Below are 22,380 nucleotides of genomic sequence, written 5' to 3'. Positions count from 1 at the left end.
ATAAAAATGGGCAAAATACTTGAATAGATTTCATAAATAAAAGATACCCAAATGCCCAATGAACACATAAAAAGGTGTTCAACTTTGTTAATCTTCAGGAAAATGGAAATTAAAAAATCACAGTGAGATGCCACCAGAATGGTTAAAATGTAAAAGGGCGGGAACCCTCATAGCACCAGTGATGAAAGAGAGAATTTAATGCGGGTGATGTTGGGAAAGATTTTTGTTCAGAAGTATGCCCAGTGCCACACTATGGAAAAGGGGGCAAGCACAAAACTGAGCCAAATCTCCATGGTCTGTCTTTTTGGGCAGAAGACAGGTCAGGCCATTGGATTCCCTTACACAGACGCCAATAAGAACAAAGGCATCACCTGGGGAGAGGACACACTGATGGAGTATTTGGAGAATCCCAAGAAGTACATCCCTGGAACAAAAATGATCTTTGCCAGCATTAAGAAGGCGGCAGAAAAGACAGACTTGGTAGCTTATCTCAAAAAAGCTACTAATGAATAATAATTATCCACTGTCTTATTTATTACAAAACAGAAATGTCTTATGACCCTTTTATGTGTACCATCATTTAACAGACCTCATAAACCAGAATTCAGATCATGAATGACTGACAGAATATGTTTGTTGGGCAGTCCTGATTTAACTAAGACTGGCTTGTGGTTAAATGAGTATGTTCGGTGTTTTGAATTTTAATGGTAATTCTGGGCCTGGTGTGGTGGCTCACGCCTGTAATCCCAGCACTCTGGGAGGCTGAGGCAGGCGGATCACCTGAGGTGAGGAGTTCAAGACCAGCCTGAACAATATGGTGAAACCCTGTCTCTACTAAAAATACAAAAATTAGCTGGGCTTGTAGTGCACGCCTATAGTCTCCAGCTACTTGGGAGGCTGAGACAGGAGAATCGCTGAAATCCTGGAGGCGGAGGTTGCAGTGAGCTGAGATTGCGCCACTGCACTCCAGCCTGGGTGACAGAGTGAGACTCCGTCTCAAAAAAAGAAAAAAAAAAAAAAAAAAAGGTTGGGTGTGGTGGTTCATGCCTGTAATCCCAGCATTTTGGGAGGCTGAGGCAGGTAGATCACCTGAGGTCAGGAGTTCGAGACCAGTCTTGCCAACATGGTGAACCCTCGCCTCTACTAAAAATATACAAATTAGCTGGGCATGGTGGGGCGAGTCTGTAATCCCAGCTACTCGGGAGGCTGAGGCAGGAGAATCGCTTGAATCCAGGGGGCGGAGGTTGCAGTGAGCCGAGGTGGCGCCACTGCATTCTAGCCTGGGCAACAAGAGCAAAACTCTATCTCAAAACAAAAAACAAAACAAAACAAAAAAACCCACAAAAAAACCCAAGTTACTCTGATTCAGTAAATACTATCATTGTTTATTCCTTCTAAAGATATGATCAGATTTCATTAGTAATGTTCAACTTTTCACAAAGATGATGAATGCCATCTTAAAATCTATTGGAGATTTTTTTATATTTAGATTTATGTAACTGGTTATGTAAATATATTTAAATACTGGAGGAAATTCCTTCACTGTCTCAGAACCCAGCAAGATTCACCTGTATTTTGTGTTCATTTGCCTCTTAAAGGCAAGGGCTGAAGATAAGGTAGCAATGTCAACTTTATATTTTTGGCCTTAACTGTGCCAATCCAATTAGAATTTTCTGTATCTAAAATGGGTCATTTTACTTACTGAAAGACATTTTAGTGTGGTTTATGTGTAATATCAAAAAAAGATTATTTAACACTTCTCACATTAAAGAAAAAAAAAGAAAAGAAAGAGACAGATCGTATCAAGAGCTGGCCATGGGCTGGGTGCAGTGGCTCATGCCTGTAATACCAGCACTTTGGGAGGTCAAGGGAGAAGGATCACTTGAACCCAGGAGTCTGAGACAACGTAGAGACCCCATCTCTACAAACAAATTAAAAAAACTAGCTGGGTGTGGCACATGCCTGTAGTTCTGGCTCCTCAGGAGCCTGAGGTGGGAGGGATCACCCAAGCCAGGGAGGTCAAGGCTGCGGTGAGCTGTGATGGCGCCATTGCATTCCATCCTGGGTGACAAAGTGAAACCCTGTCTTTACAGTAAAATAAAAGAAAAGAAAAAAGAGCTGGCCAAGAAAAGAAGCAACTAGACTTTTCAGATACTGCTGATAGGCAAGTAAGTGGGACAATCACTTTGGAAAACTGTTGGACAGTATCTACTAAAGTTGAATGCATTTACATGCTATGACCCATCAGTTCCACTCCTAGGGGCTACACCCAACAGACATGTGTGCCCAGGTTCACCAAAAGACATGTGCTACACTAAAATATTTGTATCATAACTATCCTATAGCCCCAAACTGGAAACTGTCCAAGTACTCCTTTGTAATACCATAGATAAATAAATTATGGTATATTCATACAATGGAATACTACACTGCAAAATAGAATTGTCTATAGGAACCGTATGGATGAATCTCACAAACATCATTGTGATAGAAAGAAATACACAAGTATACACAAACATGGTTATACTTAATGAGACAGTTTAGTGAAAGACAGGCAGAACTAACCTATGCTATTGGTAATCAGAATAGTTAAACTCTGAGGGGTTAATGACTAGAAGGAAGAGAGGGAGGGGTTAATGGCTAGAAGTGAGCAGGCAGCTTGCTTGCAGCGGCTGGTAACATTCTATGTCTTGAGCTTACAGGGTATGTTCACGGGACTGTTCAATTTTTTGCAAATTCATCAAGCTGTATGCTCGTGACTGGACACATTTCTTTACAGATACTATTTTTCAAATTTAAAATTACTTTAAATCCACAGAGACAGAAAGTAGATTAGTGATTGCTGGGTTTTAGGGAAAGGCGGAATGGGGGAGTGACTGCTAATACAAATAGGGTTTCCTTCTGGAGTAATGAAAATGTTCCAGAATTAGATAGTGGTGATAGCTGCACAAACTTGTGAATATACTAAAAACGCTTGCATTATACATTTTAAAATGGTGAGTTTATGGCATGTAAATTATAACAACAAAAGTATTATTATAATAAATATCCTTATAAGAGCTTTTGTGCCCCTGTGAGGATATATTAATATCTGTAGGTTATAAGATATGTAACAGACAACTCCACTATCTGAAAGTTTCCAAGGGGCCTAAAAGTAAGACACCAGGGGCTGCTAGACAATTACTGTAAGACATACAGATCTGCCATATGACCCTCTTCCCCGCCCAGTCCATCACCCACTTCCAGGATACAATGTGGGGAAGGCTACCTGACTGGATTGGTGAGGAGATGTCCTTTAAAAGGAGTGGTTGGCCTGATAGGGTGTGTTTTGAGAGTGAGCTGGAGAGAAAGGGTGTGTTTTGAGAGTGAGCTGGACAGATAGGGTGTGTTTTGTGAGTGAGCTGGACAGATAGGTTGTGTTTTGAGAGTGAGCTGGAGAGAATGGGTAGGAGAGGTTGGTTGACATGTGTTGAAGAATTTGAGAAACATAAAGACACAACCGACTTTATACCTGACAGTTATAAAGTCCAAAGTGAAGAGGTTGGAAGGTGCTACCTGCCAGCAGAGAGCTGGGCCCTGGCAGAAGTGGGCTGTCTTCCTACACATGGCAGGTCAAGGGTGTGCTTCCCACAGGCCAGAGGGAGCTGAACTTGGGGCATCCTGCAAGGGCCCTATGCAACCTCCCAGACTGCCAGAAGGAGTAAGGAGAAAACGACAGAGAGTCTGTTGAGGGGGGAATGCTGGAAGCCGAGGCTGGAAATGGATGCCACCAAAGCAAAAAACTCAAACATGCAGCATGCTGTGCCCCTTTGAGACTGTGGCAAAGTCAATGAACAGACACCGCAGGCTGGGAGGTTCAGAGTCTCTTCAGACCTTGTGAGCCATGCAAAGCTCTCTGGAAATCTGAGTCTCAGAAAACCTGGAGGGCCAACTGTAAGCCTACTGAGCATATAGCTCTGGGGACAGTTAGAATGTTCCTGAATACGGGTGGCTTCTTATTGTTTTTAATAGATGTGACAAGAAAAGAGTAAGCCAGCAGATGGAATGAAATGGAGCATTGGAAATAAAAGGCTGCACAAACGTGGAAAGTCAAAGGGAGAATCTAAGGCTTTTTTTTTCTTCTTCTTTTTTTGAGATGGAGTTTTGCTCTTGTTACCCAGGCTGGAGTGCAATGGCATGATCTCGGCTCACTGCAGTCTCTGTCTCCCGGGTTCAAGCGATTCTCCTGCCTCAGGCTCCCAAGTAGCTGGGATTACAGGTGCCCGCTACCACGTCCAGCTAATTTTTTGTATTTTTAGTAGAGACACGGTTTCACCATGTTGGCCAGGCTGGTCGTGAGTGAACTCCTGGCCTCAGGTGATCTGCTCGCCTTGGCCTCCCAAAGTGCTGGGATTACAGGCATGAGCCACTGCACTCAGCCAGAGAAGCTAAGGCTTTGAACAGCAAAGGTTTCCCATTGAGCCAAAACAAGACACCCAGTCCAGCTGCAAAACACAGGCTGAGGGCATTGCTGGTCTCCAATCTTATTGTTTAACATGACCTCATGGTACCTGCCCTTAGGCTGAGAGAGCTGGGCATGGGGGCATGCAAGGAGATAAGGCAGCCTGAGGCTCCCATCCAGGGAGGAAATTTGGATGTGGTTCCTGGCACATAGGACTGCCTGAAAATGAATAAATCAGAAGCCTACTTTTGGGAGAAGCCTACTCTCAAAGAAAAACGAGTCTGGGTTGGGCGCGGTGGCTCATGCCTGTAATCCCAGCACTCTGGGAGGCCGAGGTGGGTGGATCACCCGAGGTCAGGAATTTGAGACTAGCTTGGCCAACATGGTGAAACCCCGTCTCTACTAAAAATACAAAAATTAGCAAGGTGTGGCGCTGCATGCCTATAGTCCCAGCTACTCAGGAGGCTGAGGCAGGAGAATTGCTTGAACCCGGGGGGTGGAGGCTGCAGTGAGCCAAGATTGCACCACTGCACTCCAGCCTGGGTCACAGGGTGTGATTTCATAAAAAACAAAACAAAACAACAGAGAGAGAGGAAAAAAAAATGAGTCTGGCCTGAAATAGCTGATTGGAGTCTTAAAACAGCCTGTGGAACCCCAAACTGTTATCAGCAGGAAGTGGGCTGTGAAGGCTGCTCACCCCTGAGGAGGGCACCCTTCCCACTGCCTGCCTCCCCTGTGGCCAAGGAAAATAACAGACAAGAAGGAGGAGGAGGAGCCCCCCGGGAAGCTGAAGCAGGGATTTTGGAGGCAAATGCTCCTCTGCCAGGGTAGAGGTTGACCCAGTGCTGTCCAGCAAGTCTCCAGGGCTGCGGGTGGTCAGCACTGTGCCTCTTTTCCGAATGGAGTTACGGCTGCAGTTATCCTGCCCCTCTCCATTGTGTGTGTCTGTGTGTGTGCGCGTGTGTGTGTGTGTCTGTTTGTGTCTGTGTGTAGGTTTTGAAGAAGCCATTACTAAAGCTGACAGAGAGGAGACTGCATGTCACCTGGAAATCTCGGACTTGGAGGTGGCTGTGGTGACCACACAAGCATCGGTTGGCTCTCTTGGGGCTGGGGATAAATGCATCTGAGTGTGGAAGGAGGGTCCATGCAGATACTGGTTGGCAGGGGGTAGACTGTAGCCGTGCCTGACAGCTTTCCATGGGGAATGCAGTGCTGGCTTCTTCCAGGGCACTCGCTAGACTATATTTCCCAGCCTCCCTTACAGTTAGCTAAGTCCACGCCACTAAGTTCTTCCCACCAGATTGTGAGTGAGGAACAAATGCCACTTCCAGCCCTTCTGTGCTTCTAGCCCTTTCTGGCAAATGCAACTTGGATAAAGTGAATGAGACTCAACAATGCAGAAGATAGTAAGGCACTGACAGATAAGGACCAAACTGGAAGCTGGAATGAGTGTAGTTCCTAATTCACTTCACAAGGTATGCCAACCTTGTACTGCCCAGAGAGGAGGACACAAACATTATCCGTGTGAGCCATTAAATATTTGGGTCTATTTGTGATAGCAGCATGGCTTGCCCTAACTATTAGTATACTGAATAAAATAATATTGAAACTCTGGAAACAACCTGAATGTCCAACAATAGGGGATGGGTTAAATGGATTATGTCGCATCCATACGATCTAATACTATTTCATTAAAAAGAATGTGGTGGATACTCAGTCACTTGCTGCTCAGGAAGAAAACCAGGTTCTAATGGGAGAGGGAGGGAAGGAGGGAGGAAGATACCTATGAAGTGGAAGGTGTTTTATCTTACCCTGGGTGGCCCAAAGTTCCTGATTTCCTCAAATTCATCAAGTAGACACTCTGCCTTTTGACATTCCGAATCTGGTTGAGGCCACGGAGGTTCGAACTCTGAAAGTCAAAGTTAAGAAGTACATTACTATTCTCAGTGAATTATAACCCATTAATGCATAATTTATATATTGCTACTTCTACATTCAAGAGTGCCTATAACCGGGTGCTCCACTTTTTCTAAGAAAAAGGGAATACGTTACTTTTCTTTAAAAAACAATCTCCTCTTTTCTCTTCTCCTCTCCCCTGGTTCACGGTTTCCTACTTAGCCCTTCAGAAATGCAAATATAAACTTTCACCTCCCCCTCACCACACATTCCCTGCAGGGCCAGCTTTTCTATCTGTGTGCTCTTGCAGAGCACAGATCTCTCCTCCGCTTGCCAGCAGATTTGCAGACCAAAGCAAACCCACCACAGAACTTTCCCCTCCAGTGGGTGGTGGCCTGGAACTTCCAACCTCGGGGGTTGCCTCAGGATTCTCTTTCACTGGGAGGGCATATTGAAAGCATGCCCACTTGGCCACTGCTACAGCTTATTTCTAACCAGGAAGGTTCCAAGTCAACTTTCCTGTAGAGTAGGCACAGAACTAGCAGAGGGACCCCCCCTACTTGCCCTTGCACACTTCCCCCCTTACCTTGTAAAAGTGTCCACTTTCTGCTTCAAAGGGGAAGCAGCACTTTTAAAGAAAGGCAGGACGCTTTGTACCCTTTACCCAAGCTAGTTTTGGAATAAATTCACTTTTTTTTGGTACCAGGCCTTGCTGTTGTTAATTGGACTCTGCATCCGGTGAACAACTAACCCGCATTTTGGTTACACAATCATGCTAAAGTGGTTTTTTTTTTTTGGTTTTTGTTTTTGAGATGAAGTCTCACTCTGTCACCCAGGCTGGGGTGCAGTGGCGCGATCTTGGCTCACTGCAACTCCGGCCTCCCGGGTTTGAGTGATTCTCCTGCCTCAGCCTCCTGTGTAGCTGGGACTACAGGTGCCCGCCACCACACCCAGTTTTTTGTATTTTTAGTAGAGACGGGGTTTCACCATGTTGGCCAGGCTGGTCTTGAACTCCTGGCCTCAAGTGATCTGCCTTCCTCAGCTTCCCAAAGTGCTGGGATTACAGGCGTGAGCCACCACACACGGCCCTATGTTAAAGTTTTTTAGGAATATTTCTTAGGATTTTTTTTTTTCACCTTTTAGTGCATTACAGTGAGGTCTCCCTGTGTCTCTCTAAGCCCGTGTTGTCCAATAGGCTAGCCAACAAGCCACATGTAGCTATTTACATTTAAATTTAATGAGGTAAAATAAAGTCAGCTCCTCAACTGCACCACCAGTTTCAAGAATCCTGTGGCTACATGTGGCTAGTGGTGCAGACACAGCATTTCCATCACATCAGGAAGGTCTGCAGGGCAGGGCTACTGCAGGCTGTTCAGGTTACAGAGTGGTTAGCAGGAGGCTGGGAGGCATCCACAATGCTCTTAAAAGGTCACTAAGAGAAGCAACAGGAAATAGTAAGAGGCAGAAGCCTGCTGAAGTCCAGAAGATTGGCTCTGACTGCTGACTGCTGTCTGACAGATCTTATTAGCAAGATCTGCAGGAGAGAATGTGACCTGTCGATTTTTTTTTAGTCCCTAACTGCTGAGCATCCAGGCGACAGGGTCTGAGTTGATTACCACCAGCTCTGCTGACCAGCTGGGGAGATGAGGGAAATAATCAGACAAGAGCCAGTGGGGCAGAAGAGTGGTGCAGCTGGAGTGGAGAGATGCAGGGGAGTTGATGGAGGGAGGCGGGGGTGGCCTGGGTCTTGCCAAGGACCTCAGCTGGACCTCCTCCTGGGAAGGCACTGAAGGGCTTTAAGAGATTGGAGATAAGATTTACATTCTCCAAAGGTCACTGGTTGCCATGAAGAGAACAGGTGAGAGACTGTTACTGCTCTTGAGCCAGCAGTGCCCTTAGCAAACTCAGAAAAGGGAAGGCAGAAGGCACAGGGCTGGGAAGTGAGTGGAGAAGGAAACGGGCTGGTGGACAGTGGAGTGGGAGGTTAGGGCAGAGCGCAGACCTTAGAAACACATGGCTCTGAAGAAGTGAGAGGGCAGCCATGATAACCACTGTTAGAGCTATTGCACATTCTAGAGTGTTCACCGTCTGCTTGACACTGCTCTCAGCCTTTACATAAATGGACTCAGTCCTCATTACAATCCTGTGAGGGACGTACTCTTATTACAATCCTTATTCTCAATAGTTATGTGCTACAAAGTTGCCACAAACACTCAACGAGCACATTATTTATAGGAGAAATACAAGGCCACGTCCTCCTTAACCTGCTGGTTACAACATTGTTACCAATCGATCAATATATAACCTTATTTCTGTTTAAAGACACCTTATGAAATATATAGTTGATTAATTAACACTGATCTTGGCTGGGCATGGTAGCTCACACCTGTAATCCCCGCACTTTGGGAGGCCAAGGTGGGAGGATTACCTGAGCTGAAGAATTTGAGACCAGCCTGAGCAACATAGAGAGATCTCATTTCAACTTGAAAAATAAAAAACATGAGGCTAGGCGTTGTGGCTCATGCCTATAATCCCTGCACTTTGGGAGGCAGAGGCGGGTGGATCACCTGAGGTCAGGAGTTCAAGACTAGCCTGGCCAACATGGTGAAACCCCGTCTCTACTAAAAACACAAAAATTAGCGAGGTGTGATAGCATGTGCCTGTAATCTCTGCTACTCAGGAGGCTGAGGCAGGAGAATTATTTGAATCCGGGAGGTGGAGGTTGCAGTGAGCCAAGATTGCACCATTGCACTCCAGCCTGGGCGATGAGCAAAATTCCACCTAAAAAAAAAAAAAGAAATAAAAAACATCTGGGTGTGGTGGGGTGCCCCTGTAGTCCCAGCTACTCAGGAGGCCGAAACAGAGAGGTAGAGGCTTCAGTGAGCTATGATTACACCACTGCACTCCAACAGCCTGGGCAACGAGGGAGATCCTGTCTCAAACAACAGCAACAAATTAATTGACCTCAGGACAACAGCACCTTAACTCATGCCTGACAAAGCTTCTCTAACACATGCATATTCTCTGTAATGAACATCACAGCCTCCTTGTGCTGAACTTTGCACTACACTTGGAGACAATTTTAACAGAGAAATCACCAGAAAAAAGCATAAAAATGTGAAAAACGTGGCATTAACCAGACTGTGAAAAGGACACTCTTTACACTATGACAGCTGAAATAAGAAGGCAGGGCAGCACTTTGTTGAACCTTGGCTGGGAACATGAGCCTGGAGGAGCTCACATTTTTTTGCCGCTCTGCACACATCTTTGAAACGACCACAAAAGGGCCAGGGGTACTGATTTTGGGGGAACAGATTTTAGCAAGTGGGCAAATTCACAAGTAGAGAATCTCAACAAATCAGGATCAACAATTGTGTTTTACAGATGAGGAAACTGACGCACCAAAGGGTAAGTTGCTTACACAGATACAGAGACATTAAGTGGCAGAGCTGGGATTGAACCCAAGCTGTCTGGCCCCAGAGTGTGTGCACAGTGGAATGAATTGTTTTCCCAGCAATCAGAGCAGTGCTCAAAACATCCAAGGAAAAGCGTCTGAGAATGTCAGGCGCACCTCGGGGAAGTTCCCGAATCTCCAGGATCCTGGCCCTTCAAACCTTAGTTGTCTTAGTCGCTGATACCTTCACAATAGCTGTTTTTGTTTGTGTGTGTGTGTTTTTAATTTAATAGAGATTTGATGGTTGTTATTGGTGGGAGGTTTGGTCAAATGTAGATTACTCATTCAAAGGCACAAGTAGAAGTCTTTCTTCGGCTCTTTTTAATCATAAAAAGGAACCATTGCCAAATACTCCTTGCTTTATATCCTACCTGCTTTTGTCAGTTTAATATTCCTTGGGCAACTGCTAAATCTTTTGGAACCTCAGTTTACTCCTCTGAAGGAAGGGATCATGGTACTCACAACAAACCTCACAATCGTGAGCATAAAACAAGAGAACAGAAATACCCCAAGTACAGAGCCTGAGGGTGTTCAGGCTCTGAACAAAAGCATGGAGACCTAGGTCAGAGGCAAATGTCGGCCTCTGCCTGAGGGAGGCTCCATTCTGTTCTGCTTGAGGGAGGCAAAGCTTGGAGGTCAAGGTCATAGGATGAGTGTTTTCTTTCTTTTTCCTTTTTTTTTTTTTGAGACGGAGTCTCACTCTGTCACCTAGGCTGGAGTGTAGTGGCATGATCTCGGCTCATTGCAACCTCTGCCTCCCGGGTTCAAGCGATTCTCCTGCCTCAGCCTCCTGAGTAGCTGGGATTACAGGCATGTGCTACCATGCCCAGCTGATTTTTATATTTTTAGTAGAGGCGAGTTTTCACCATGTCGGCCAGGCTGGTCTTACTCCTGACCTCATGATCCACCCACCTTGGCCTCCCAAAGTGCTGGGATTATAGGCGTGAGCGACTGCACCTGGCCAGGATGAGTGTTCTTTCTAAAGCCACCCAGTGGCCACCTCTCCTTCTAACTCCAGGTCACCTGTGAACCCTTGGACCACAAGTCATGCTAGGCTTGCCTAGCTTGAGTCTTCAGATGTGTGTGCTCGCTCACACAGTGCCAGCTCATGGGATGCAGTTGAGGAAATAGTAGTTTCTGGGCCTAAAGTCTCAGGCCCATGGGTCAGGAACCACTTGACCCAATCGTTGCCCATCCCCTGGTAAGGACTGGCCTGGGTGGCCAGCAAGGAGCTCAGCTTTCCTTCCCAGGTGTCCCCTTGACGCCCCCAGCCCCGTCAAACCACAGCACTTGAAGAATGAATCAGGACTTATGCCTCGCAGGGGGAGGATGAACTGGTACAACCACTTTTGGCATCAAATGAGTTGACTATTGGCTGGCCCTTTGCCCAGCAATTCCATTCTGAGAAATTCACCTGAAAGGAACTTCTGTCCATGCACAAGAACAGTCACAGCAGCACCATCATAGCAGAACACTGCAACCAACCCAATGTCACCTAAAGGAGCCTGGGGAGAGTGTGACATAGAGTGTGATATATTCACCCAACTGGACACTATCCAGCAGTAAAAGCAAATAAATGACAACTGCATGCATCCATACAGATGACGCTCAAAAACAGTGTTGAACAAAAGGGGGCAAGCCACAGCAGAACAGATACGGCAGAACACCTTGTATATAAACAATACATGGATTGGGGGAGATACAGAGGAGGTCAAACTCTAAGAAAAGGAGCGCATGATTAACAGAATTCGGGCTGGCAGATTCCTCTAGGGAGGATGGGGCAGTGATGGGGTGAGGACAAGGGCCTCCTGAGGAACAAGTAAATTCTATCTTTTAACCTGGTGTCAGGGATACAAGTATTTGTTATTTGTCTTAGTCTGGGATGCTATAACAAAATACCAGCCACTGGGTGGCTTATAAACAATAGAAATGTGCTTCTCAGAGTCCTGGAGGGTGGGAAATCCAAGATCAATGCACCAACAGCTCTGGTGTCTGGCGAGGGCCAGTTTCCCGGTTCATAGATGATGCCTTGTCACTGCGTAAGGGTGAACAAGCTCTGTTGGGCTATTTTAGAAGGGCACTAATCCCAATCATACGGGCTCCACCCTCATACCTCATCACCTCCCAAGGGCCCCACCTCCTAATATCACTTCAGTGATTAGGTTTTAACATATGAATGATGAGGTGACACAAACATGCAGACCATAGCATTTATTATTAGTTTTTAAGCAGTATAAATATTTACTTATTTATTTTTCTGAGACAGAGTCTTGCTCTGTCGCCCAGGCTGGAGTACAGTGGCGCCATCTGCAAGCTCACTGCAAGCTCTGCCTCCCGGGTTCACACCATTCTCCTGCCTCAGCCTCCCAAGTAGCTGGGACTACAGGCGCCCGCCACCATGCCCGGCTAATTTTTTCTTTTGCATTTTTAGTAGAGACGGGGTTTCACCGTATTAGCCAGGATGGTCTCAATCTTCTGACCTTGTGATCCACCCACCTCGGCCTCTCAAAGTGCTGGGATTACAGGTGTGAGCCACCGTGCCTGGCAGCAGTATAAATATTTATATATCCTTTTCTATGTGGAAATTTGTGTAAATTGTCTGCAAGACAATCAAAATGATTTGAAAGTGAGTGAGGGGGCTGGGCGCGGTGGCTCAAGCCTGTAATCCCAGCACTTTGGGAGGCCGAGACGGGCGGATCACGAGGTCAGGAGATCAAGACCATCCTGGCTAACACAGTGAAACCCCGTCTCTACTAAAAAATACAAAAAACTAGCCGGGCGAGGTAGCGGGAGCCTGTAGTCCCAGCTACACGGGAGGCTGAGGCAGGAGAATGGCGTAAACCCGGGAGGCGGAGCTTGCGGTGAGCCAAGATCCAGCCACTGCACTCCAGCCTGGGCGACAGAGCGAGACTCCGTCTCAAAAAAAAAAAAAAAAAAAAAAAGAAAGTGAGTGAGGGTATAACCTGCTTGTTAGGCCTAAAGCCAAAAGGTCATAGGATCACAGGTGATGGTCTTGTCCCTCTAGGAAAATAGATGTCTAAAAGCTGTCCAAGGCATGCAGAAGTGGATGCCACAGGAGCTTATTGAGTTATTTAAGAGGCAGCATGCTATGGTTTGAATGTCTGTCACCTCCGAAACTCATGTTGAAACTTAATTCTCAACGTGGCAGTATTGAGAGGTGGGGCCTTTAAGAGGTGACTGGGTCATGAAGGTTCTTCCCTCAAGAATGGATTAATCCATTCATAGATGAATGGGTTATCATGGGAGTGAAACTAGTTAGGCTTTATGAGAAAAGAAAAGAGGTAACACAGTCAGCCCCTTACCATATGACGTCTGTGCCGCCTCAATACTCTGCAAAGTCCCTACCAGCAAGAAGGGACTGCACCTTGGACTTAGCCTCCAGAGCAGTAAAAAAACCATTATTTTACCATACAAATTGCCCAGTTTCAGGTATTCTGTTACAAGCAACAGAAAATGGACTAAGACACATCCAGTTATCTCCTCCTCGAAGCTGTCTCCAGTATTTAAGAGGAAACGTTAAAGACGTAGCCCCTGTCACATCCCTCCATCAAAAAACACAGGCTGCCTTTTGGAACCAGAGTCCTTTCCAGCCTCTGGGTAAGTAAGGTTGGGGCTGGGGACTTTGGGGTTGTGCTCTTAAAAGCCATTTCTGTGGATTCTTGGTTCTGCTGAGTAGCCAGATCTGAGAACCAATGATCAGGCACTAAATACGCTGTTCCACGTGGTGGTCACCAGCCCCCGTGGCTACTGAGCACTAGAAATGTGGCTAATGGGACTGAGGACCTGGATTTTCGACTTTATTTAATTTTAATTATTTGAGGTGATAATAAAGTAATAACGTTATTAAGAAACTTTTTTTCTTTTTTCCTTTTTTTTTGGAGATGGAGTCTCGCTCTGTCGCCCAGACTGGAGTGCTGTGGTGTGATCTCAGCTCACTGCAACCTCCGCCTCCCAGGTTCAAGCAATTATCCTGCCTCAGCCTCCTGAGTAGCTGGGATTACAGGCGCCCGCCACCACACCCAACTAATTTTTGTATTTTTAGTAGAGACAGGGTTTCACCATGTTGGCCAGGCTGGTCTCAAACTCCTGACCTCAGGTGATCCGCCCATCTCGGCCTCCCAAAGTGCTGGGATTACAAGCGTGAGTGACCACACCCTGCCTAGGAGACATTTAAGTGTGTTTGGAACAATTTGACTATGTGAACCATCATTTTCAATTGTCAATTTTATAAAACTAAATAGAGATCGAGCATTTACTTGGAAATTGTGAATTGAGATATGCTGGAAGTATATGAGTATGAAAGAGTATGTAAGATATCTAATTACTGATTTTTGTGTGTGTGTGACACAAGTATGTAAGATATCTAATTACTGATTTGTGTGTGTGCGTGTGACAGAGTCTCCCAAAATCTCGGCTCACTGCAACGTCCGCCTCCTGGGCTCAAGTATTCTCATGCCTCAGCCTCCTGAGTAGCTGGGACTACAGGCACCCACCCCATGCTGAGCTAATTTTTAGTAGAGATGGGGTTTCACCATGTTGGCCAGGCTGGTCTTGAACTCCTGATCTCAGATGATCCACTCCCCTCAGCCTCCCAAACTCCTGGGATTACAGGCGTAAGCCACAGTGCCTGGCCTCATTACTGATTTTTAAAATACTGATTACATGTTGGAACGATAAAATTTTGTATGTACTAGGTTGAATAAATATGTTGTTGAAAATGATTTTTTTTCTTTTTAACTAGAAAATGTAGAATTATGTGTGTGGCTCCCATTCTGTTTCTGTTGAACAGCTGCTCTAGAAGTAGATATAAGGGATAGAGAAAATGGTGGGGAAGAGGCCTTCAAGTGAACTCAGTTTCTGATGAATTTTGGAGACCAAGGGGACCTTAGGGTCAATCCAGGACAGTCAGGGCTTTAAAATAATTAAACAGGATGGTGGCCCCAGTTGCCACTGCCATCCACCCAACTCCTCAAATACCCAAGATGTGCAAGGGAACTGTGGAACAGACAGGTTAAACAAATGTGATTAATTCAGTATGGAAAAAAGACGCCCAGCTGGTGACAGAGGTTGCTAACCATCTATCCATAAACCCAGTGTCCACCTCCTGGGTGCCAGCGTCAAGTTGGGTGTGTTTGTCAGTCAACAGCCCTTAACAGCCACCAGGTACCATCCAAAAAACTGTACCACCTCTTGTCATTCTCCTAAATTAAAAACTCTGCTGACTGCCGGATGCGGTGGCTCACGCCTGTAATTCCAGCACTTTGGGAGGGCAAGGCGGGCGGATCACCTGAGGTTGGGGGTTCGAGACCAGCCTGACCAACATGGAGAAACCCATCTCTACTAAAAAATTAGCCTATAATCCCAGCTACTCAGGAGGCTGAGGTAGGAGAATCATTTGAACCCGGGAGGCAGAGGTTGCAGTGAGCCGAAATTGCGCCACTGCACTCCAGCCTGGTGACAGAGTGAGACTCCGTCTCAAAAAAAAAAAAACAGAAAAAACAACTTTGCTGACACCCCATGCTGTCCACACAGGCAGGGGTGGAAGCCCAACATGCAGCAGCTCAGGTAGTGCACAGAGGCCAAGTAATACATGTCTGCTTTCCTAGAGGGGGTCTAAGGACCATCATGGCCACACTTGCCTATTTTTCCAGAGATGCTGGGAAATCCATTTTATTTTTTATTTTTATTTATTATAATTATTTTTTGAGATAGATTCTTGCTCTGTCACCCAGGCTGGAGTGCAGTGGGCGATCTTGGCTCAATGCAACCTCCGCCCCCGGGTTCAAGTGATTCTCCTGCCTCAACCTCCCGAGTAGTTGGGATTACAGGCGCGCGACACCACGCCCGGCTAACATTTCTTTCTTTCTTTTCTTTTTTTTTTTTTTTTTTTTTTGAGACGGGGTCTCGCTCTGTCACCCAGGCTGGAGTGCAGTGGCCGGATCTCAGCTCACTGCAAGCTCCACCTCCCGGGTTTACGCCATTCTCCTGCCTCAGCCTCCCGAGTAGCTGGGACTACAGGCGCCTGCCACCTCACCCGGCTAGTTTTTTTTTTGTATTTTTTAGTAGAGACGGGGTTTCACCGGGTTCGCCAGAATGGTCTCGATCTCCTGACCTTATGATCCGCCCGTCTCGGCCTCCCAAAGTGCTGGGATTACAGGCGTGAGCCACCGCGCCCGGCCTTTTTTTTGTATTTTTCAGTAGAGACAGTGTTTCACCACGTTGGCCAGGCTAGTCTTGAACTCCTGACCTCAGGTGATCCACCTGCCTAGGCCTCCCAAAGTGCTGGGATTATGGGCATGAGCCACCGCGCCCTGCCAGGAAATCCATTTTCTAAATCCCAACTTTTAAGCACTGGCAACCAATCCCAAAGCTGCTTCAAACACAATGCGGGCCAAATAACACGTGTAAGTCGGAAGTTTAAGCCTAAAGTACAAACTCCGGGGAGCAACACAAATATGGCTTGGACTTGGCCTGCCTCTTTCATCTCCCCTAATACATGCCCAGCCACTCAGAAGGGATCCCCTTCCGCCTTCCCTGCCTTTGCCCAGACGGTTCCCTCCTTGTGCAACACCCTCCACCACTTCCTTGGCATCTTCAAGACCCTCATTAAATACCCCGTCCTCCCCTTGAGGAATCTTCCTCATCCCCTCAGCCATTCCTTGGGTTTCCTCCTTTCAAGTCGTGGCATAACTGTGCCAGATATTTCTTTGTACGCCCAAGGGAAGAAAGGGGAACTAATTTGAAGTTCTGAAGACTTTATCTATGTTATTACCATTTAATCCTCACACCAGGTCCGCAAAATGGGCGTCACCTTTATCTTCTCCCTACAGAAAACAAAGCCACGTCTCAGAGAGGTTAGGGGATCTCCCAAGGTCACACAGCTCTGCGGAGTGGGGCAGAATTTGGAATGAAGGTCGGGTCATTTTCCAGAAGCCAGGGCCCCTGCTGCTCTAGCTACTCTGCAGCTCTGAAAGTTTCACCTCGCTCCAGGAAAGCATTTCGTTCAAAAAATCTAGCCTTAAAAATACTAGGTATGGCCGGGCACGGTGGCTCAAGCCTGTAATCCCACCACTTTGGGAGGCCGAGACGGGCGGATCACGAGGTCACAAGATCAAGACCATCTTGGCTAACACGGTGAAACCCTGTCTCTACTAAAAAATACAAAAAACTAGCCGGGTGAGGTGGCGGGCGCCTGTAGTCCCAGCTACCCCGGAGGCTGAGGCAGGAGAATGGCGTGAACCCGGGAGGCGGAGTTTGCAGTGAGCTGAGATCCGGCCACTGCACTCCAGCCTGGGCGACACAGCGAGACTCCGTCTCAAAAAAAAAAAAAAAATACTAGGTATGTGCGCGCCCGTGCGCGCCAACACACACACACACACACACACACACACACACGTTATATATAGATACACACAGACACACACATGATGTGTATGTATATACTAGCAGATACCACCTATTAATATTACTGAAACAAGTTATCGGTGCGAAGTGACAAGCATGGAGACAGCCGCAGACCCCTCGGAACCGGTCCCCTCCACCAGCCTGCCCTGCCTTCGCCCGTGCCGTGCGCTGCAGTCGCACTGCAGGACAAAATGTCCCCTTTTCCATCGGAAAGCAGAAGCCAGTGCAAATGCAACCGGGAGAACTAGAGAACGGAGTTGCAAGGCCGCTACCGCCGGACCGCCCTGAGACCAAGCAGGGTGAGCTAGACCGGCGCGCGTACCCGGAGCGTCCACTGCGTGCGCGGCACCTCCCTACGCCGGCGTGCGACGCGCGGCGTGCGGCCCGCGGCGGTTCCCGGCGCGGATACTCACGGTGTGGTGGGTTGTGCAGGTCGCATTGATGCCGGTGCGCAGGCCCCGGCGGCTGCAGAGCTGGGCCAACTCTGCCAGCCGCGGGGCCCGGGTGAGGGTCTGGGCCTGGGCCGGGCTCGGGGACGCCAGGAGGCCGGCAACTGCGCGGCGCCCGAAAGTCCACATGCTGCTCTGGGTCTGCCGCCCGCTCCGCCCTCCAGGGCGGGGTGCTGCGGCGACCCCTGGTGGCCACTGGCCGCAGGCACTCTTCTGTGGGGAAACAGCCTGAGGTTAGACCTCAGGAAGAACTTCCCAGCTTAGCACTATTCGTGCATTTAACAAAAATGGAGAGCCTGCTTTGTGCAAAGCACGGAGTGCAACCAGGACCCCTGATCCCAGGGAGACTACAGCCTGGTGTCCCGCCGCTTCAAAAATTCTCAACAGGAGGAACTTGGGAGCTCTGTCTTGCTGGGAAGTGGGTGCATGCACGAATTGAGGCTGCTTGGCCGCCGGTATGGGTTTACAGCAGTTGGGTATGTGGGGCCAGGAGACGGATGCCTTGTGTAAATCTGTACTCTGCCCACTTCCTAGCTGTGTGACCAACGGGCAAGTTAATTAACCTCTCTGTGCCTTGTTTATAAAATGCAGTTTATAAAAGTTCCTGCTTCATAGGATTGTGGTAAGGATAAAATGAGTTAAGCCCTGTAAAGTTTTTTTGGACAGGGCATGGTTCCTGTTAAGTGCACAATAAATATTGTTAATAGATTTTGTTTGTTTATTTATTTTTGAGACGGAGTCTCACTCTGTCCCCCAGGCTGGAGTGCAGTGGTGCGATCTCGGCTTACTGCAAGCTCCGCCTCCCCGGTTCACGCCATTCTCCTGCCTCAGCCTCTCGAGTAGTTGGGACTACAGGCGCCCGCCACCACACCCGGCTAATTTTTTTTTTTTTTTTTAGTAGAGACGGCGTTTCACCGCGTTAGGATGGTCTCAATCTCCTGACCTCGCGATCCACCCGCCTCATTTATTTGTTTGTTTGAGACAGAGTCTCACTCTGTAGCCCAGGCTGGAGTGCAATGGTGCGGTCCTGGCTTACTGCAACTTCCCCCTCTAGGGCCCAGGCAGTCCTCCCATTTCAGCCTCCCAAGTAGCTGGGACTACAGGTGTGTGCCACCACACCCAGCTAATTTTTGTATTTTTTGTGGAAAGGGTTTCATTATGTTGCCCATGGTGGTCTTGAACTTCTAGGCTCAAGCATTCCTTCCGCCTGGGCCTCACAAAGTGCTGAGACTGTAGGCATGAACCACCCACCGTGCTTTGCCTATTGTTGATAGATTTTAAAATAGAATTTTATTTCCGTTACATATTACAAAAGGATGCAAATTGTGAAAGTTTTCTTCACATTTTATATATGCTTTAGATGATGTCAAATGTGAGCCGAGTGTGGTAGTGCATGCCTGTGATCTCAGCTACTCAGGAGGCTGAGGCAGGAGGATCACTTGAGCCTGGGAGCTCAAGGCTGCAGTGAGCCAAGATTGTGCCTGTGAATGAATAGTCACTGCATCCCAGCCCGGCCATCATAACAAGATACTGTCTTAAAGAAAAAAAAAAAAAAAAAAAGAAAATGTGAATCGTGTACACTTTTCATGGCAGAGAAGATGGGAAGGTACTAAAGTTCTTCCAAAGCCGCTTTGTGAATCGTGAAGAGAGACATGTTTACATACTTAGGATGCTAAATAACAAGTGTCAAGAGGAATGTAACAGGTATGAGTGTTGAATGGGAGTATATAGAGCTAGGGATGGGGGAACCAAGGAAGTATTCATGGAAGAACAGGCGTTGGCACAGGGCCTTCAAAAATAGGGTGGAGGAGGTGAGGATCTGATTGCCTGTCAAAGAGGTGGTCCAGGGCGTTCTGGATGAGAGACGTCTTTCTGTGTTTAATTCTAGGCAGCTGCTTAAATACTGTTATGTATATGCCAGGCCTGGAGAAATCATTTTCCCCCTGCAAAGTATCTGGAGATGCTTTTGATTATCACAATGGGCAGCTGTGGGGTGGGTGTGTTCTACTGGCATCTGGTAGGTAGAGGCCAGGGATGAAACGTCCTGTGATGTGCAAGACAGCCCCCAACCTGTGCAACAAAGAAGTGTCCAGTCCAAAATACTGCCAAGATTGAGAAGCCCTCCTTGAAGCCATAAAGGGAGAGCCCATAGGCATCAACAGGGAGTGTTTCTGTTGCCAGCCGTGGTCTCAGACTCTGCCACACCAACAGTAAGGCCCTTCCTCACATCATCAGAACTGCATTATATACTCAGAGCTGTGTCATTAGTTACTATTATTATTATTATTATTTTTTGAGACAGAGTCTTGCTTTGTTGCCCAGGCTGGAGTGCAGTGGTGCCATCTCTGCTTACTGCAATCTCCACCTCCTGGGTTCAAGCGATTCTCCTGTCTCAGCCTCCAGAGTAGCTGGGACTACAGGTCCCCACCACCATGCCTGGCTAATTTTTGTATTTTTAGTAGAGATGGGGTTTCACCATGTTGGCCAGGCTGGTCTCGAACTCCTGACCTCAGGTGATCTGCCCTTTGGCCTCCCAAAGTGCTGGGATTACAGGTGTGAGCCACCGCGACCTTGTTGTATCGTTATTAGCCAGCATGCTTAGCAAGTTCTGACATAGAAAGGCCACTAGCAAATGCTCCGGCTGCCTGCAAAGTTGGTATCATTGCCCCAACTTTTTGGCCAAAGAAATAGACCTAGAGTAGCAGATCAGAGAAGATGAAGGCTTTGAAAGAACTCGTCCTTCTCCAGTTCCCTGGAGGTAGTCAAGAGGAATCAGGCACACTTGGTAAGAAGCTGGGGCACTGTGGCGTGGGCAAAGATGTTGAGGGACCCTCTAGTACACTGTACCTGTTCCTCTCTTGGTTGCTTGTAGCCCCAGGTAGGCAGATCCTAACAGCTGTCAGGTTATGGGTAGGGGAGGATTTCACCAGAATTGCCATGCTCTGCCATTAGGATATTTTGATAGGATTTATCATAGGGCAATGATTCTCAAATACGGTCCCTGGGCCAGCAGCCTCAGCATCACCTGGAAACTTGTTAGAAATACAAATTCTCAGGCCCTGTTCTCGACCTACTGAATCGGAATCTCTGGGGTTTCGAGGCCCAGCATTCCATGGTTTAACAAGACCTCCAGGTGATTCTAATGTGCTTTAAAGTTTCAAAAGCACTGCAGTAGCATAGGCCTTGGGCAAAATTGTGAGTTAAGCCAGTGTCACCAGGGTGATCGTTTTAAATCTAAAAATCTAAATCTCAAATGTGAATCTAACCATAGCCCTCCGCTTTCACTACCATCAAGATAAATTCCAGCTTTTTTAGTATGACAGAGGAAGCTTTCTTGCCCACCTTAGCTCTGCCAGTGCCCTTACCACTCTCTTCTGTACACCCTACTCTGCATATTGGGAGGCATCTAGACATCTTTGCTTCTCCAAACTATTTGTAGTTCCTAGAACAAGTGGTGCTTTTTCCCTCTCGGGCTATTCCTGATGTTGTTCCTTAGTCTTCCATCCCTTTGCCCGGTATGGAAGATTGGATCTTCCAAAGAGAGCCACACCAATATTTGTCGTATGTCATATGCTGTTTGGGACTTTGACATTCCTGTCACCCAGGGATGTTATCTATTCTCCTCCCTTCGCATTCGGGTCGGGGCTATAATTATTCCAACCAATAGGGTACTGCAGAAGTGATGCTCGGTGACCTCCAAGTCTAGGTCTTAAAAAGGATGCAGCTTCCTCCTAACTCCCTCTTTGTGTGTGTGTGTGTGTGTGTGTGTGTGTGTGTGTGTGTGTGTGTTTGGGTGTTTGTCTGAAACAGATTCTCATTCTGTTGCCCAGGCTGAAGTGCAGTGGTGTGGTCATAGCTCACAGCAGCCTTGACCTCCTGGGATCAAGTGATCCTCCTGCCTCAGCCTCCTAACTAACTGGGACTATAGGTATGCATCACCACACCTGGCTAATTTTTAAAATTTTAAAAATTGTTGGTAGAGACAGAGTCTCGCTATGTTGCCCAGGCTGGTCTTGAGCTTCTGAACTCAAGCAGCCTCCCACCTCAGCCTCCCAAAGTGCTGAGATTACAGGTGTGAGCCACGGTGTCCGGCACTCCCTCTTTTTGGGATGCTGACACTGGGGACCAGCCATCATGTTTTGAGGAAATCCAAACCAGCCAAAGTAGAGAGACAGTGTAGAGAGAGCTGAGGCCCCCTCAGCCAACAGCCAGGGTCAACCAGCAGACATGTAAATGAGTCATTCTTCAGATAATTCCAGCCTCCAGCCTCCCAGTCTTCCAGCTGAATCCTTAGACATCATGGAGCAGAAACAAGGTATGCCTTATGTGTTCCAGGTGAATTTCAGGCCCAGAGAATCTCTGAGCAGAAAAGATGTTTTGACAGCTTTAATCCAGTATGTTTTAGGTAATTTATTACACAGCCATAGTAACTGAAACATGGGGCTCCTTTCTCCATATCCTGTAGGACTCAGCTCAGATGTCAGAGGTGACCTCCTCCAGAATCCTTTTATGAAACCAAACTTCCATATTCCCACAGGTGTGCCTTAGGTACCTCTCTGTGCTTCCACAGCCTGCAGTGTAATTATGTTTTCCTGTTCATCTAATATCTCTGACATAGACACTCTACCGGTGAGTGAGATTCTTTGTTGGCCTCCTGTTTCTTCAGTAGCAATCACTGTTGCTAAGGGAATGGGGTAACACAATTGGCCAGTTCA

General features: G+C 47.3%; 1 protein-coding gene across 2 annotated transcripts in view; it reads right to left on the bottom strand.

The window, feature by feature from the left end:
- The window catches only part of FXN (frataxin), a 38,341-nt gene extending 20,515 nt beyond the window's left edge, over positions 1–17,826 (bottom strand). The window contains exons 1-2 of one of the 2 annotated variants that reach the window (XM_015117785.3): positions 17,630–17,826; positions 6,253–6,350 (exon numbers count right to left, since the gene is read on the bottom strand). In XM_015117785.3, coding sequence (XP_014973271.1) covers positions 6,253–6,350; positions 17,630–17,794 — 263 coding nt within the window. In that variant the 5' untranslated portion in view covers positions 17,795–17,826. 2 annotated transcript variants of the gene reach the window in all.
- Between the last annotated feature and the right edge of the window lie 4,554 nt (positions 17,827–22,380).

Source organism: Macaca mulatta, chromosome 15 (assembly GCF_049350105.2).
Source record: "Macaca mulatta isolate MMU2019108-1 chromosome 15, T2T-MMU8v2.0, whole genome shotgun sequence".
Taxonomy (NCBI): Eukaryota; Metazoa; Chordata; class Mammalia; order Primates; family Cercopithecidae; genus Macaca; species Macaca mulatta.
The sequence above is the reverse complement of the archived record's forward strand: the minus strand, read 5'-3'. Positions and strand labels throughout refer to the sequence as shown.